The sequence below is a fragment of the Hemitrygon akajei genome, chromosome 10, assembly GCF_048418815.1.
Source record: "Hemitrygon akajei chromosome 10, sHemAka1.3, whole genome shotgun sequence".
In the NCBI taxonomy this organism is placed as follows: Eukaryota; Metazoa; Chordata; class Chondrichthyes; order Myliobatiformes; family Dasyatidae; genus Hemitrygon; species Hemitrygon akajei.
Genome location: NC_133133.1, coordinates 162,033,715 through 162,052,660, shown reverse-complemented (window position 1 = coordinate 162,052,660; position 18,946 = coordinate 162,033,715). Strand labels below are relative to the sequence as shown.

The 18,946-nt window shown below is 40.2% G+C and overlaps 1 protein-coding gene across 3 annotated transcripts in view; it reads left to right on the top strand.

Moving 5' to 3' along the window:
* Window positions 1-18,946, top strand: part of LOC140734892 (ras-related protein Rap-1b) — a 69,140-nt gene that overhangs the window by 24,798 nt on the left and 25,396 nt on the right. For 2 of the 3 annotated variants that reach the window (XM_073059553.1, XM_073059551.1), the window contains exons 3-5: window positions 14,998-15,086; window positions 16,774-16,842; window positions 17,410-17,466. In XM_073059553.1, coding sequence (XP_072915654.1) covers window positions 15,030-15,086; window positions 16,774-16,842; window positions 17,410-17,466 — 183 coding nt within the window. In that variant the 5' untranslated portion in view covers window positions 14,998-15,029. The remainder of the gene's footprint in view (window positions 1-14,997; window positions 15,087-16,773; window positions 16,843-17,409; window positions 17,467-18,946) is intronic. The other variant, XM_073059552.1, reaches the window with a different exon arrangement.

Below are 18,946 nucleotides of genomic sequence, written 5' to 3'. Positions count from 1 at the left end.
AAAAACTGAAAATGTTGCAGACATTCAACTGATCAGTGCAGCATTTGTAGAAATTGAACCAAAGTTAATATTTCAGGCCAGACGACAACACTGGCCTCGCCCTCCCTGCAACTTAGTTAATTTTAGCATCCTTGACCTGAAACAGGAAGTTAATCTGATCTGAGTTTTAACAGCATTTTGCTTACATTTAGGGTTAAAGACACAACCATTGTGGTTAAACATTTCAATTCCAATCCCCATCCTCATTCTGGCTTGTTGGTTCATGGCTGCCTCTTCTGCCAAGATGAGGTCACTGTCAGGTTGGAGGAGCAGCACCTCATATTCTGTCTAGGTATCTTCCAACCAGATTTCTCCAACTTCTGGTAATTTTCCCCATTTATCTTCCTTCAATTCCCCATTCTGGCTCCCTTCTTGCCTCTTTTCCTCATTTGTCTGTCAACTCCTTCCCCGTTTCTGATGGTCCACCCTCCTCTCCTTTACCTTTTCCACCTGTTCCCTCCTCCTCTCCCAGGTTCCTACTGCATCCCTCTACTCCTAGCCACTTGTCACCATCTATCTTTGTACTCATTTCCCTTTCCCCCCCCCTTACTTTATTCTGGCATCACCCCCCTGATGAAGGGTGTCAGTCCAAAACCTCAGTGTTTATTCATTTCCATAGATGCCTAACCTGCTGAGTTCCTCCAACATTGTGTGTGTTGATTAGTGCAGTTCTAATTTATTTATTAGTGATCAAGTTTCTCATTACTGGTGAAATCATTCCAGACCAATACTAGATTGATCTAACATTTTGACATGGCCCATGGATTAGCTTCCCTCGTTGAACTGATCACATTCATCTAAGCATGAGAATTAGTCATCATAAATATTACTAACATAGTATTTAACTGTTAAATTGTAACAGTAAATTGTTAAAAATATCTGGTGTTAATGGAAAGAGCATTATATAAAGTTAAGTCTTTTGACCACTAAAATCAAAGTTTAATATTTAGTCATCCAGAATGTCTGTCAAAACAGGAAAGCACTGTCCTGCAGAGCAACCAATACTGGGGCACTGAAAATAACCATATTGACAAATTACTCTACCAAAATAAAGTTTACAAAAATGTATACAAACTTGTATAATCAAAAAACAAAAACTGCAATATTAGAGGCCTGAAACAAAAAAAATGCTGATAATACTGGGAAGATCAGGCAACGTGTGGAGAGGGAAACCGCTGACATCACAGTGGCATTTTTCTGCCTCTATATTCCATTTATAGCATTACTATAATTGTGAAGCGTTTCAATGTCCCCACATTAAACAATTTTGATTATGAAACTAGAGTTCAACTTAACAGAGCATTAGCTTTAACAACAATGAGGTTTATGAAGTGGATAATTTGCAGTGCACATACAAGTTAACTTAATTGATGTGGTTTATTCAACATATTTCACTATTCCAATAATTTGTATTGTGTTCCACACATAGCATGCATATCAAGATATCTTATTGTAATTATATAAGGCTACATTTGAACTATTTTGAATAAGTCTCGTCATCGTCTAAGGAATGATGTCCTTATGATGAAGGGAATGTCTTGAGAAAAGTTCACCAGATTGATTCCTGTTTTTGGGGATGATTGTCCTAAGATGAGAAGTAGACCAGGTCTAGAGTCTCAAAGAATAGAAGGTCAACTCAATGGAACATACACAATTTTTATGGAGTTGATGGTGTAAATGAAAAGCTGATGTTCCCCTTAGCTGTAGTGCCTAGGACCTAGGCTCAAAGATTCGAGGGATTGGCTATTCGGAACAGAACTGGAAGAAATCGCTTCATCCAAAAAGTAGCAGGAATTTGGAATTCTCAGTCCAAGTAGCTGTGGAAGCCCATCACTGATGCATTCAAGACAGATGAGTAGATTTTTGTAAAAGGAATCAAGGGATGTGCAGTTAGTGTCGAAAAATCATTACAAACAATAAAAGCAAGCAACAGCATTCAGAGTGAAAGTGAGTCCATAGACACAAAGCCCAGAGCAGGCTCACTGCCTCAACCTGAGTTCATCACACACTGGAGCACAACATCATGAAGCTCGCAGACACGAAGCTTAGAGCAGCTGGAGTACACCCTCAGCCTCAGTGCATTGGAGAGCAGAGCAAATGTCGCAAAGCAGTGAGCAGAACCAACTCGACCCTTGCCTCCAGACCTGAAACCTGGCCTGACGTTTAGATTGTCCAAACATCAGGTTGTTCTTTGCTATATTCTGTACAACCAGAGTCTTGCAGCTTCTGTACTACACAATGATGCAGCCAGACAGGACACACTCGATGGTATTCCCGTTGAAAGTTGTTAGAATGGGTTTAGGGAGCCTTGCGTGCCTAAATCTTCTCAAAGTGTAGATCATGCTGTGACTAGTGAGGAGGTGTTGTGGAATCCAGGTTAGATCATCCATTATGTGCACATCAAGGAATTCCATTGCAGAGCCAGTGATGTGCAATGGATAGTGGTCGATCTGTGTCTTCCTGAAGCCCACAATCATTTCTTTTGACTCAGGTTGTTGTTCTTGCACCGTTTGTCAAGCCTCTGTACCACTTGGTATGCCAACTCATCATTTTAGCTAATGAGCCTAACCACGGCAGTATCATCAGCAAACCTGGTGTCGTTTAAGCTGAATTTGGCAGTGCAGTCATGAGTCAGCAGCAGACTGCGCTCAAAACCCTGTGAGGGGGGGGGGGGGGGGAGTTTTTACCAGTGCTCAACACAATGGAGCTTGAAATGCTGCTGCAAACTCATAGAAAGCATTCAGCCCATCAGGAAGGGAAGCATTTGCTGTCATTGATGCACAGGGTGGACGTAATCATCTATGGTGTATACATCTTGCTGAATGTCCCTGCTGTCACAAAGGTGTCTGTGGATTTTCTGTGCATACTTAGGCTTTGCTACCTTAATGACATGGGAGAGCTCGGCTCTTGCAGTGCTTTGAGTTGTCCTGTCCCCCTGATCTAAAGGCAGGATCCTGATCCCTAAACATTGCACAAGCTTCTGCAGTCAGCCATTGTTCTGGTTTGCCCTGGCAGTGTAGTGTTTAATTATCTTAATGTCCTCAACGCACTTTCCTATGTAGCCAGTCTCTGATCTCGCATAGTCATCAATATTGATGTGATAATCGCAGCTAGCCGCCTCGAAGCAGTTCTGCAGAACTGAGATGACACCTCCTGGCCAGGTCCTGTGAACTGGTTTGACTTGTTTAACCAGACATCTGTATGCAGGGGTTAGCAAAATGGATCTGTGGTCTGAGTATCCAAGATGAGGACAGTGTTGTAGGTTCCACGAATGTTGATATAAACCAGGTCCAATATATTCTCTCCTCTGGTTGTGAAGTTAATGTGCTGATAGAACTTTGGCAGGACTGTTGTTAAATTGGCATGATTGAAGTCACCAGCAACAATGAAATCATCGGGGTGAGTGGCTTCGAGGCTGCAGATTGCACCGTAGAGCTCCTGCAGCGATCCCCAAAACAAGCACAAGGAGATGTAAACAGCAATAATTGCAATGGCAGTGAACCATTGGTACAGGCCAAATGGCTGCCTTCTGCTTTTGCTTCTCCTATTCATATAATAGCAAATAACTTGAGTACAGCTGTTTGATAATACTGAATAAATGTTCTTTTTATGTCATTTAGTGACTAAAACTTGTTACAAAAAATGTTCTTCCACATTATGGAATTGAAAAACCTAAATGGCAGACTGTTGTGGATACATGTTTTGAGGAAAGAGATTAGGAAGAGTCATAAAAAAGCAATGAAGGCTTGAAAGTGAAAAGTGGAATCAAGATGAAAAAGATAAAGAAATTAAACTGTGATGCTGGAGAGTAGTAATGGGGGACAAAGAAGTGGTGGATGAACTGTATAAGTACTTTACGTCAGTCTTCACTGCAGAAGACCCTAGTGAATGCCAGAAATGTGAGGGCATCAGGAGGCAAAAGTGAGTGTCATTGGTATTATAGACAGACAGACGTATTTTATTGATCCCGAGGGAAATTGGGTTTCGTTACAGCCACACCAACCAAGAATAGTGTAGAAATATAGCGATATAAAACCATAAATAATTAAATAATAAGTTAATCATGCCAAGTGGAAATAAGTCCAGGACCAGCCTATTGGCTCAGGGTGTCTGACACTCCGAGGGAGGAGTTGTAAAGTTTGATGGCCACAGGCAGGAATGACTTCCTTTGACGCTCAGTGTTACATCTTGGTGGAAGCAAAAGGTGCTTGACAAGCTAAAATGTCTGAAGGTAATGTCACGAATCCCGTGACAAGTTGTAAAGGACCAGCAGAAATGGAACACACCTGGAGTCTGGTTTACTATTAATTAAGACTATATTTATTACTACTACGAATTAATATCATTAAAACCGGTTAATACGATACAGGTTATAAACTATTTTTATATATATATCTCTCTGTAAGTGTGTGTGTGGCTACAAAGATAATAGTCCTGGAGGTAGGTATCAGTCTTACGGTATCAGGTAAGTTTAAGCAGTTCAGTTCACTTTGTGTTGCATCGAGTTGAATTGATGGAGAGAGAGAGAGAGTTAATTGAGTTGATGTTTAAGTTGACAGCTTTAGTTGTTCTTGCTTCCAAAGTCTTTAGAGTCACTTTGTGTGAACCCCACACAGACACAGATGGACAGAGCCCCTTCTAGGGAACGGTCTACTAACCCACGGCATGGGTTCACCACCAGCAGACCCCCCACAGGCAAGCTCTTACCCGCTCTGGTAATCACGGGTCCGTGGCCTCCACCCTCGTGGTGGTCTTAAACTCCACCAGTGGTTTCTTGGGTAGCTTCCGCAATTCTCCTGTGTCATGTCTCCTCTGCCGTTATCAGACCAACAGCCTCAACTTTTTATAATCCATTCTAAATTCCAGCCATCCGTTAACTCAACCGCTCTGAGCTGTTACCATAGTGACTTACCAGCTCGTGTCTCAGCTGGCGCTGTACTCTCTCTCTCAAGGTCACAATTAAAAGTGTTATCAAAACCAAGTTAGAGTCCTCTCTCTCTTTTAATTGCCTCCTTGTTCATTAGACTGCTGAATTTTCTAACAGTTTCTCACTTGCGTGACAGTAAGTATAGACCAGGTGGACTATACCCAAGGGTTTTGCAAAAGGTAGGAAAGAGATTGTGGAGGCATTCATAATGATCTTTCAAGACTCACTGGATTCTGAAGTGCTTCCAGAGGACTGGAAAACTGCAAATGTCCACTATTTAAGGAGGGAGACAGAAGAAAGGAAGTTATGGGTCAGTTAGCCTGAATTCAGTGGTTGGAAAGATGTTGGAGTCTGTTATTAAGGATGAGGTTTAGGGGTACTGTACTTGGAGGTACACGATAAAATAAGCCAAAGTCAGGATGATTTTCTAAAGGGATACTCTTGCCTGGCAAATATGTTGGAATTTGTTGAGGAAATAACAGGCAGGATAGACAAAGGAGAGTCAGTGGGTGTTGTATACGTGCATTTTCAGAAGGCTTTTACAAGGTGCCTCACGTGGCTACTTAATGAGCCCATGGTATTACAGGAAAGATACTAGCATGGCCAGAAGATTGCTGACAGGCAAAGAGTGGGATAAAAGAGGCCTTTTCTGGTTGGCTACTGGTGAATTGTGGTGTGCCGCAGGTGTCGGTGATAGGATCACTTCTTTTCATGTTATATGTCAGTGATTTGAATGGTGGAATTTATAGCTTTGTAGCCAAGTTTAACAATGAAAGGAAAATAGGTGGAGTGGCGTGTAGTGTTGAGGAAGCAGGGTGTCTGCAGAAGGACTGAGACAGATTAGAGAATGTGCAAAGAAGTGGCAGGTAGAATGTAGTGTAGGAAAATGCATGGTTATACACTTTGGTAGAAGGAATAACGGTATGGACTATTTTCTAAATGGAGAGAAAATTCAGAATTCTGAGGTGCAAAGGGATTTGGGAGTCTTCATGCAGGATTCCCCAAAGGTTAACTTGCAGGTTGAGTCAGTGGTGAGGAAGGTAAATGCAATGTTAACATTCATTTTGAGAGGACTAGAATACAAAAGTAAGGATGCAATACTGAGACTTTATAAGGCATTGGTCAGAGCGCAGTTAAGTTGCAGCTATATAGGACACTGGTCAGACCCCATTTGGAGTACTGTGCTCAGTTCTGGTTGCCTCACTACAGGAAGGATGTGGAAGCCATAGAAAGGGTGCAGAGGAGATTTACAAGGATGTTACCTGGATTGGAGAGCATACCTTATGAAAACAGTTTGAGTGAACTCAGCCTTTTCTCCTTGGAGCAACAGAGGATGAGAGGTGACCTGATAGAGGTGTATAAGATGATGAGAGGCATTGATCGTGTGGATAATCAGAGGCTTTTTCCCAGGGCTGAAATGGCTGCCACAAGAGGGCACAGGTTTAAGGTGCTGGGGAGTAGGTACAGAGGAGACATCAGGGGTAAGTTCTTTACTCAGAGGGTGGTGAGTGCATGGAATGGGCTGCCAGCAACAGTGATGGAGGTGAATACAATAGGGTCTTTTAAGAGACTTTTGGATAGGTACATAAAGCTTAGAAAAATAGAGGGCTATAGGTAAGCCTAGTAATTTCTAAGGTAGGGACGTGTTCGGCACAACTTTAAGGGCCGAAGAGCCTGTATTGTGGTGTAGGTTTTTTATGTTCCTGTTGTCAGTGGTTTTATGCTCCTTATCTAAGAAAAGATGTCCTGGCATTGGAGAGAGTCCAGAGAAAGTTCATGAGAATGATTCTGGGAATGAAAGGGTTAACATGTGAGGCGTGTTTGAGTCTGGATCTGTACTCACTTGAGTTTAGAAGGGGGAAATCTGATTGAAACCTATCGAATATTGAAAGGCCTAGAAGATGGGATATGGAGAGGATGTTTCTTAAAGTGGGGGAAGTCACACTTTAAGTGGGGGAGGACACAGGCTCAGAATTGAAGGCAGTCCATTTAGTACAAAGATTAAGAAGAATTTCTTTAGCTGGAATCTGTGGAATTCATTGCCACAGATGGCTTTATAGGCCAAGTCATTGGGTATATTCAAGATGGAGGTTGATAGATTTTGAATAATCAGGGTGTCAAAGGTTACAGGAAGAAGGCAGGAGAATAGGGTTGAGAAGGACAATAGATCAGCCAATTTGAAATTGCAGAGCAGACTCTGAGCCAAATGACCTAATTCTGCTCATATGTCTTGTGGTCCTGTATGCCTGTTTATCCAAATATACCCTGGCTTGGGAATTTGCTAAGATACGGTCTAGAAGGGCTGAGATGGCCTGTTTCCGTGCTGTAATTGTTATATGCCCTCTTGCTTGGTTAGCTGCTTTAATTAAGACTTCCACTTCCATATTAATGATTCGAAACATCTACAATTCACTGCTAAGTTGACAGATTTTCCTTGGTATTTCTGATTTCGTCTGTATTTCTGTCTCCATAGATGGTGCCTGAGTTCCAAAGAATTTCTAGGATTTTCAGTTCAACTGTAATCAGGGCATCTCTCATGGTTTTTTTTTTAATGTCCCATGCTTAATTCTGAAATCCCATAAAATTCTGTCCTTGGCACCGTGCATAATGGACCATTGCAAAACTACTTGTAGACTTTGGAGACTAGTGTCAGCCACTTCTAACTTCTCATTATTTTGCTTGACCCCTCTATTGCCTTGTTCTGCAAGGTTATCTAGTAATGGAAAAATCTCCAGTTAATTATTATGAAAACTGAAACCACCATCTTTACTCCTATCAGGAATGGTCTGACTGCTCGTGATTCTGTCTCCTTGATGTCATTGTCTTAAACTAAACCAGAATTTTCATAGCTCTGTGCTCTGTTGCTCCTGATTTGAACCATAGTCACAAAAGTCATCTATGTTCTTTAACATTATCTGCTCCTGTCTTTGCTTTAGCATATTTGAGAACAATCGAAGTTGTTGATCAAGATAGTGTATACCTGCATTTGGTCTATTAGTCCAATTCTAGGTGCTGTACTTCAGGAAAAATGCAAAAGCTGTAGAGAGAATGCAGAAGATGCTTACCAAAATGGCTCCAGTGAAAAGTGACTTGTAATATATGGGAAAACTTAAGAAGCTGAAGAAACATAGAAATGTAGGCCTATCAAGTCTGTGTTGTCGCAGTCCCATCTGCCTGCAAGTGATCCACATCCCTCTGTTTAAAGCCTGTTAATGTGAGTCTAGATGCCACTTAAACAAACTTTAAAATCTCCTTTAAACTTGCCCTCTGTCATCTTAAACCTATGCCCTCTAGTTGGTTTTGACATTTTAGAAAAATGATTGACTCTCTACCCTGTTTATGCCTCTCATAATTTTATTTGCTTCTATGAAGTCACACCACTGCCTTCAATCCTCCAGAGAAAATATTTCTAAGTTTCTTCAATCTCTACTTGAATTTAATGCACTCCAGTGAAAGTCTTATCCTTGTGAACCTCTTCTGCGTTGTTCCTTTCCATGCCTTGTGGCGCATTGGGTGGCAACTTTGCCTTTTCTTTAGCACTTTTGTCTGTTTTTTACATGGCCAAGTTGCTAGCTTGATGCTCAACCCAGCACAGCTGGAAAGCGTGCAAAGAGCTGGCCAGTTTCAAACTGGGGGCCACATGCCTCGAAGTCCAGTGCAGATGTCTTTGACACCCTATCCACTTGTGCTACTGCTTTCAGGGAGCGAGGGACTTGCATTCCAAGATCCCTCTGCCATTTATTGTGTACTTTTTGCAGATGACCTCGTACTTGTCTGGATTAAACTCCATATGCCATTTCTCCTCCCAAGCCTCCAACTGCTTTATCCTTTGTCAATCTTTCTTTTTATTCACAACTCCGCCAATTTTCATGGTATCTGCAAGCTTACTAATCAGACCACCAGCATTTTCATCTAAATCATTAATATGACTTCTTGGAACAGCAAATGAGGTCTGCGATTTGCATTTTCAAGATTCAGTGCCTTGAAGATGTATTCAGCCCCCACAACTATATTCACATTTTACTGTCTCATTTTCTAAATTGAGACAGGATTTTTGAGCTAATCTACAAAACATTATGTATCATGTCAAATCAAATGAAAAATTCTAAAACCTGTCAACAATTTATGAAAAATTAAAAACCAAAAATTGTGAGGCTGAAGAAGTATTCACCTCCTTTGTAATTACTTCGCTAAATTTCCTCAGGTGTAATAATGTATTTTACCTTACCAACTCATCCAATTTTTTGATGTAGAAAATTGGATCACCTGTTTTTAATTAATTCATAAGAATAAATAATCACTCGCTCTGTAAGGTCCAACAGTATGGTAAACTTTTAACAGACCAAACTAAAATTAAGACAAAAGAGCAATCAAGACAAGTCAGGGAAATTATAACAGAGAAGCACAAATCTGGGAAAGGGTATAAAAGTCCATCTCAAAGGCACTGAACCTGCCCCAGAGCTCAGTGCAGCCCGTTGTGGAAAAAGTGGAAAAAAATATGAAAGCACAGTCACACTGCCTAGGTCAAGTCACCCTTCAAAATTTAGTTGGAAGAGACTAATGGTGCTTGTAAGAGGCTACTGTGATGCCAGTGGTTACTCTGAGTGAGCTGCAGAAGTCAGTGGCTGCATCTGGAGATGACGTTCATGGCTCCACAATCTCTAAGGCCTTGTACAGAAAGGATATGAAAGTGGCAAAGAAGAAGCTCTGACTTTTTTTTTAAAAAAAGCATATCTTTGCCCACAGTAGCTTCTCTTACAAGCACCATTATTCTCTTCCAACTAAGTTTAGAAGGGTGGCCTGACCTAGGCATTGTGGCTGTGGTTTCATATTTTTTTCCACTTTTTCAAAGTGTCACTTAGAAGATAACGGTAAAGATGTGGAAGAAGGTCTTGTGGCCAGATGAGACTAGAGTGGAACTTTTTGCCCTCAGCATTAAGCAGTACCTGTGATATAAATCTAATATTGGGCATCAGCCAGTTAACACCATCCCTGTGAAGTATGGTGGAGCTAAAATTATGCTCTGGGGATGCTTTTCAGCAGCCGGGACTAGAAATCTAGTCAGGATTGATGGGAAGGTGAATGCTGCTAAGTACAGACAGATGCTGGATAAATTCCTGCTAGCCTCTGCCAGAGGCTTAAACTGGGGAGGAAGTTCGTCCTTCAGCTGGACGACAACCCAAAGCATACTGCCAGAGCCACCATGGAGTAGCTTCAAATGAAAAAATTGATGTCCTTGAGTGGCCCAGTCAGAGTGCGGACCCCCATTGAACGTCTCTGGCAAGACCTCAAGATTGCTGTCCACTGTGCTCCCCATCCAAACTGACACAGCTTGAACAATTTTGCAAGGAGTAATGGGCAAATCTTGCTCCATCACATTGTGCTAAACAAATACTTAACCAAAAATACTATTGGTTATAAATGGCTGTGTCAGGCGGTTCAACTAAGTACTGAGCCAAGGGAGATGAATACTTTTGAACTGCTGATTTTTCCATGTTTTGAAATGTTAGTTTTTCGTGCTTTACAGTTTTCCCTGTTTTGGGGCTCTACTATGGGGGGTAGGGGGAGGGAGCATGTGGTTCATAGGTTAAAATTCTCAGTGAAATTGATCAAAATCCCTGGTTATATGAACAAAGCACTGGGGGCTGAATACATTTTCAAGGCACTGTATAAAGATTACAGCCCAAAGAGGGAGCAAAACATCCCATTGGTAGAGTGATCAAGAATATAGAATTAATGGTTGCCACTTTTGGTATATGTCCATGAGAGAAAGCTAGCTTTACACAGTGAGTGGTTTAGAGCTAGATAGAATACTCTGCTAGTATTTGTTGTGAAGGCTCATTCAATTTTGTGGTATGCAAAATGGAACTGCATTGTTATCGAAATGGAAAGAATTTGCAAGGATGTAACATAAACTTGCCGTGGACTTGACATCTGAGTGGTCTCATTCTGTGCTATAGCCATTCTTTTATATTTTGGATTATATGAAAGATTAAATGCAACCCCCTTCTGCATGTTGAATTAATTTCTTTGCTTCAGCCTGGATCAGATTGCACAAGAAAGGAACAGAAATTAAATCTACTGGATTAATATTTATTTATATACACTATCTGATATTATTACGGATGTGTATGAACATCTTGATGAAAGACTTCAAAGTTTACAGCTTGGCATCTGGAAAGTAATGTTTGACTAACATTAAATTTTTCTTGGAGCTTATAAATTAATGGATTAAGGTGGCCTTTCAATATTATTTTTTTGAGATCTACCAAAAGCTAATTTTTTTAATAAGGTGCATAAATGGTATCTTCAAATTCTTGGCGTTTACTGACATAGCCTGATTGAAGAATACATTCTTTTAGGCTGGTATTGTTCAATAAAAATTGCTGTGTTGGCACACAGCTGTACAACTACAGGTGTCCCCCGTTTTTCGAATGTTCGCTTTACCACACCTCGCTGTTACGAAAGACCTACGTTATATTGCCTGTTTTTGCTAACAGAAGGTGTTTTCACTGTTACAAAAAAAAGGCAGCGTGCCTCGAGCAGCCAAGCTCCTCCCCTGGAACTGCATTCTAGCTGCCATTGCTTAAACACGTGCCTGTGAGCATCTGTGCTTTATCTCGATTTATTTTGTGCATCCATTAGCAAGATGAGTTCTAAGGTATTGGAAAAGCCTAAAGGAGCTCGTAAGGGTGTTACACTTATTGTAAAACTAGACATAATTAAGCGTTTCGATCGTGGTGAACAAAGTAAGGACAAAGTGAGTTTGGCTTGTGGAAGTTGACGAAGATGATGTTGAAGGGATTTTGGCATCCCATGACCAAGAACTGACAGATGAAGAGCTGATGCAATTGGAAGAGGAAAGGATAACAATTGAGACCGAACGGACGGAAAGTAAAGTCGTCCAGGAACTGAACGTAAAGCAACTATGTGAGATTTTCGTTGCGATTGACAATGCTACAATGATTGCAGAAAAGTACGACTTTAATTTTGAAAGGGTATGTAGGTTTAGGGCATATTTGCAGGATGATTTGAGTGCTTACAAAGAACAATGATAGAAAAATTCGCGAGGCTAAGCAGTCAAGCATACTGTCGTTTTTCAAGCCTACCACATCAGCCACAGCAGATGACGAACCTCAACCTTCGACACTGAGGCAGGCAGACAGAAGAAGGTGACCTGCCTGCCCTGATGGAAACAGACGATGATAAGATGACACCCCGGTCTCCCACCATCCCAGCCTCCGACGACTCAGCCTAACACACCATCATCAGTGTGTTCGCTGTCTTCCCGATTCCAGTAAGTGAAACTACACTGTACATACATTATTTCTACTTTATATAGGCTGTGTATTTTTGTGTTATTTGGTATGATTTGGCAGCTTCATAGCTTAAAGGTTACTGGAGAGAGTATTTCTGCTGAGAACGCTTCGCTTGCGTGAGATTTTCGCTACAGTGAACAGTGCTGCAATGATTGCAGAAAAGTTTTTCTACTTTATATAGGCTGTGTATTTATCATATCATTCTGCTTTTACTATATGTTACTGTTATTTTAGGTTTTGTGTTAGTTGGCATGATTTGGTAGGTTATTTTTTTGGGTCTAGGAATGCTCACAAATTTTTCCCATATAAATAAATGGTAATTGTTTCTTCACTTTACAACATTCTGACTTACGAACCCTTTCATAGGAACGCTCTACCATCGGATGGCGGGGGAAACCTGTAGTTCATCTGCTGTTCTACAGTTCTAGTAACCCATGTTTAATTCTGACTTCCTGTGCAGTTTTTATTTTCACTTTGTGGCTACATGGGTCTTTTCCAAGTGCCACATTTGAAAGATGAGCAGATTTGTCAATTAATTGCTGCTGTGTATGTGTGTAGTCAAATCTGGAGGCAAATGTGAATATGAGAATAAAATGGAATTAGTATAAATCGTTTCTTGATGTAGGTATGAACTCAGACCTGTAGCACCCTTTTCTAAGCTGTGTAAATCTTTGTAGATTTGGCAACACCATTTTAGCTTTGTGTAAAATTTATAAGCTTGCTGTGCAGAATTCTTGATGCCGATAGCACCCTACACTGGCTAATTAGATTTTGCTTTGGTTGATGATCCTCTGAATTGCTGCTCATTTAAAGTGTCAATTTAATTTAACAATTGCATTCTTGTTAAGAGTGTATATATATTTACCATTTATATCAACTTTAATCATTTTGCCTCATTGCTATTTGATGCAGTTTTTGCAAAGCCCACTGATGAAACTAAATTTGTTCATCAAAATAGATGTGTCATTTATCTATGTATGAGTACCCAGTGTTAGAAAAGAATTAACACTTTGCCATTCTGCATTTTCCGGATGCAGCATTTTTACAAGGTAACAAAGAAAATTGATGGTGGCAAGCATTATCATGCTTCAAGACCTGAGCCTCTACCTCCCTCTGCAACTGAATCCTCAATTGTCTCATCAGCAGTCCTCAGTCAATGAGGATTGGTAACAATATCTTATCCTTGCTGATCATTAACACCTGTGCACCTCAAGACTACACGTTTAACCCTCACTCTGCTCTTTATACACACATGACTGTGTGGATAAGCACAGCACTAATGCCATCTTCAAATGCACCAACAATAATACTGTTGTTGAACGAATCACGGGTGGCAAAAAGTCAGCTTACAAGAGTGAAATAGGGCACTGAGTTGAGTGGTGCTGCAAGAAAACCTGTAGCTCAACAGCAGCAAAATTAAACGTCAGCTCAACTTCAGCTGTTTGGTGACTTCAGGAAGGGAAAGGAGGGCGAACTTACACCAGTCTGTGACGAGGTTGAATCAGTGGTGGAGAAAATCAGCAGCTTTGAATTCCTGGGTGTTAACATATGGGATGGCCTGTCCTGGGTCCAGCACATAAAGTAGATACATTTATAAAGGAGATGTGCCCACATCTTGGGATGAAGAGCAGGTTTGGTTCGTCACCAAACACTCCAACAAACTTCTACAGATGTACTGTTGAAAGTATCCTAACTGGTTGCATCATGCTGTGTTGCTGAAGACATGGCCAAGAACACGAGAAGTTGCCAAGTATAGGTAGCATCTATAGGAGGCACTGCCTCAATAAAACAACATCCATCATTAAAGATCTCTAACATCCAGGACATGCTATATTTGCAGCTACCATTGGGCAGGAGGCTGAAGTCCCAAATCACCAGGTTCGAAAACAACCAATTCCCTTAAGCCATTGGGTTCTTAAACTGCAAAACCCTAATCACATTGGAGTTTATAAATGCTATGGCCATTCTGATCATTTTGCAATCAAATGGATTTTGATTTTGATTTGTTAAATGTGTGTATTTATTTCTCTGAATATGATGCTCTGTACCTGCGATGCTGCTACAAATGTGCTTCATTGCACCTGTGCATATATTTACTCGTGTATATGAAAAATGCAACTTTGTGTTTCATTGGGATGCATGGGATCTGGCACATGTTAGCAGACTGGATCAAAATTGGCTTGGCGACAGGAAGCAGTGGGTACTGGTGGATGACTTTTTCTGACTGGAGTTCAAGTCTCCATGCTATTAAAAGGATGGGAAGCTATTCCCATCAGAAAACCCGTATCTCTTTGACGAGAGAGTAAAATAATAGAAGCTTTCAAGATTAAGAAAGGAATTCATATCCGCTTAATATTAATATGAATCATTAATAAAACCAATAAGGAATTCAGGAGGAAAGGTTTCAGTACAAAGATTATTTTGACCATCATATTTGCTATCGCAAAGAAGAGTTGAAGATGATATTATGGATGCACTTAGAAGGAGGGAGAAAGAGAGTGGGTGTGTGTGCTCATGCACGCACACAAGGCTGAAATGTGTAATGCTGATTTAGTTAAATTAAAGTGATTATGGACTCTTGTGTAGTATAATTCTGGAATAGGCTTCATGGATGAATAGCCTGTTTTTAAGCTTCTGAATTCTAAGGAATTTTAGTAATTTTGTGAAAGCATGTTTAATTTTGGAGTAATTTTGCAACTTTTTTTGGTGCAGCAGGAAGCACTGTTCACTGAATACGTTACACAATGCGTGAGTATAAGCTGGTGGTTCTTGGTTCAGGCGGTGTTGGAAAATCAGCTTTGGTGAGTCCTGTTGAATTTGTTCATAACTTCATCTTCCTAGAGTTAACCACACTTGTATGGCAGCCTTCATATCTACCTGCAAGTGCAAATACTTAATGTTAATTCCATTAATGATGGATCAACATCCCACTGTTCCCTATTTTGAATCTAATTTGGGTATGTGTTATGAACCCAATTTTTATTTTGTCTGTCTTCCTCTCACTTAGTCTGAAACTAATTGCCACTGAATTACTGCACAACTACGTATGATTGAAGAACTCCACATGAAGTTGATAGAAAAACAATTCTGGATTTGGGTGCCACAGTATATGGTCTTGTAGTCATAGTGACTACATTGAAACCAGCCCTTTGGCCCACCATACCCAAACCTTACATTATGCTTGCTATACTAATCTTATGCACCTGCTATACCAATCTCTTAATCCCATATCCCTTTATGCCCTGTTCTTCAAGTACCTATCTAAATTCACTTAAATGGTGTTACTATTTGTGTCGCCATCCTCCTCCCCCTCAGGCAGCTTATTCCAAATACTAACTTCCTCCTCCTTGCCTTCAACAAAAAGAAAGGCAGAGCTGGGACCCATGCTTGTGCCTATGGCTACACGTAATGTTTGAAGAAAGTGGGAAGAGTCGAATGAGAAATTGGTGTGTGCGAGGACCAGTTTTGCAAAATAGAGGGTGGTGGTGGAAGGGAACTAGTCAGGTCTGCTGTCCCGAAAGAAGCAGAGAGCTTTAAGGCCTTCTTGAAGTGGATAGACGTGTAGAGGGACTGGACATTCATGGTGAACATAAGGCGATCAGAGCCAGGGAAATATCACAGATGTGGGTGGGAAGGTACTGAACCAAGAGAAATAAAATGGAGTTGAGCAATAACTGATAAGGCTGGAATGTCCAGGGATATTAAGGGTCTGGTCTGGTTAGGTCAGCCACCTGATCCTCCAGTGAGGACTGGCTCTTGGACCTCTAGTTTCCTCCTGAAGTCAATAATTAGCTCCTCGATCTTGCTGATATTGAGTGACAGGTTGTTGTCGTGGCACCATTCAGCCAGATTTTCAATCACCCTCCTACATGCTGATTCATCACCACCTTTGATTCAGCCTATGACAGTGCTATCGTCTTCAGCTTGAATATGGTATTGGAGCTGTGCTTAGCCACACAATCGTAATTGCAAAGTGAGTAGAGCATGGGGCTAAGCACACTCTGTAGTAGAGCACGTGTGCTGATGGAGATCATTGAGGAGTTGTTGTTGCCAAACTGAACTGACTGATATTTAAGTTCTGTCTATTGACCCATCCATTTCACTTTGACCATTTGCTCTGATGTGATATATAAACAAGTGCTAACCACTAACCCCCCCCCCTAACCTGGCCACAATGCTGTTATGGGAGAGCTGTGTCCATTTTCTTTTTCTGTAATGCAAAGCTATTCGGTAACGCAATTCTGTGGCAGCATATTTTATTCCTTATTTAAAATTTCTGGGTAATGATTTCTGAACTCGATCGACATGAATATCCATAATCTGAATGGCTCTAATGTGAATGTCACTTGTATTCAGAGTAGATGTACAAAATTTTAATCTCTCAAACGCTGGTTTTGGATGAGGTCATTGTTGGACACTATTCTTTAAAGTTCAACTTGTACAGTGTACTAGTTTCTTTCCATAACAACAAGTTGTACTGTTTTGCAGACGGTGCAGTTTGTTCAGGGAATATTTGTTGAAAAATATGATCCAACAATAGAGGATTCTTACAGAAAGGTGAGCTTACAATGAAGTCAATCTTGAATGTAACAAAGCTGGGATATGGCAATACCCTTTGGGGACCAAAGCTGCAAGTCTCATCTTGATCGCTATATAGTAGACAACTGTGTTACCCAACACTTCTATTTCTCATGTTCTTACAGGCTTGTTTAGCTATAATGGGTTATTTTTTGTTCAGGGGTATAAATATTGGATTTCAGCTAGAAATGTTAGTAGTGCAAATCTGTTTCACACAATTCTTTTCATAACATAATTCACTTTATAAAGGCATAGTCATAGTCAGTAAAATGTCAGTTTATAAAGGCATAGTCATAGGCAGTTTATAGGCAGTCAGAGGCAGTTTGACTTTGGCAGTAAAATGTCAGTTTATAAAGGCATAGTCATAGGCAGTTTATAGGCAGTCAAAGGCAGTTTATAAAGGCATAGTCATAGTCAGTAAAATGTCAGTTTTTCTATAGTATCTGCCACATTTAGTACTATAGTATTATAATTTCTGTAAAAGTACTTTGAAGTTGATAATTCAGACCTATTTGTGTTAATTCCAGTGTTTTTCCTTTCTTACAGCAAGTTGAAGTAGATGGACAACAATGTATGCTTGAAATCTTGGATACAGCTGGAACGGTAAAAAACTAGTCAGAACCTTTCATCAAAGAGACAATTTCAGTCTAATTAGTCTCTGCTTGTGTTTATATTTCATGTTTGTCTCTGATTCCATTTGTCTTTTAAAAATAGAAATGCCATATTCTAATTTCATTTGGGTTTTTTTGCTGTTTTTGATTTGCCCAGGCTGATGATTCATTTGGATAATCTTATCTGACCAAGGGTTTTCTGGAATTGTTGGAGAATAGTTTCAGCCTTGTAGTTTATCTTTATTTTATTCCTCTTCCCTAATTTGGTTTCCCTTTGGAAATGTTTTCCTTACCACAATTTGTGATACAAAGTTCTACATTATTACCAGTTATTTTTAAGTAAGCTGTGAATAAGATGTAGAGAATCTGCAAAGGAATATTGACAGGGTAGAAAGTGGATAAAATGGTGATAGGCGGTACACAGTATAATTTGGGAGTATTATGCACTGTTTGAGAGAAGGAATAGAGAAAAGTTTTCAGAGAGGAATGTTGGTGTATTGAAGGATTTGGATATGTGGTTCACGAGATACAAAATGTAAACGTGCAAGTATAGCCAGTGTTAGAAAGGTACGTGAATTGGTTTTATTGTAAAGGACTTAATTTGCAAAATTAAGCAGATTTCTCTGGAATTATTTTAGGCTTTGAGGTTGGGCATAATGTGTGCTGATTCGGTCATCTTATCTGCAAAGAGGATATACTTCACTCAGTGGCGAGTTAATTTGCCACATTGATTCAGTGTTGAGTGGGCTGGACTAAGGAGATTGGATGAAGATGGCCTATGCTTGCTGGAGGTCAGAAGAAGGGGCTTGTACAAAATTCTTGTAGGGATTGACAGATGAGGTGCCAAGGTAGTTCCAATTGTGAAGTTGGAACAAAGGTGCATTGAAATGGGTTGATATTTTAGGATTGAGTAGTGGGGGGATTGTTTATGGGAGATTTGTAAATTTTTGGCATCATTTTTTGTGGGTGTTGTTTATTTGTGAATATGCAAAAAGCTGGGATAAACTGATTTTTGGATACCAGAGGAATCAAAGGTTATGGCAATCAGACGGAAAAGTAGAACTAAGCGATTGGATCTGCTTCCTCTTACTGAATAGCAGAACAGTCTTGTGGAAGCCTTGTGCCCTGCCCTTTCTAATCCTTACAAATCAAAGTTCTTTTGAATACTTTCACCTCTTTATGCTGTTAGATTTATTTCTAGCTTTACCCCTTAATGTTAAATTTATTTCTATCTTTACCTCTTAATATTAGATTTATTTCTAGCCACCAGTTTTAGATTCTAATAGAAATATTCTTATAAATCAGGCTTCAAGTCAGATGAGCAGTGACTTTTTTTTTGGAAAAATGATTCTGGGCAATCTAATTATATTTTATGATGGTCAGCACTCGGTCTTGTAAGCTGTTCTTCAGATTTCAAAACACTATGTCATACAAGAAGGTATAAATAAACCACTTGGCTCTTCAAACCTGCC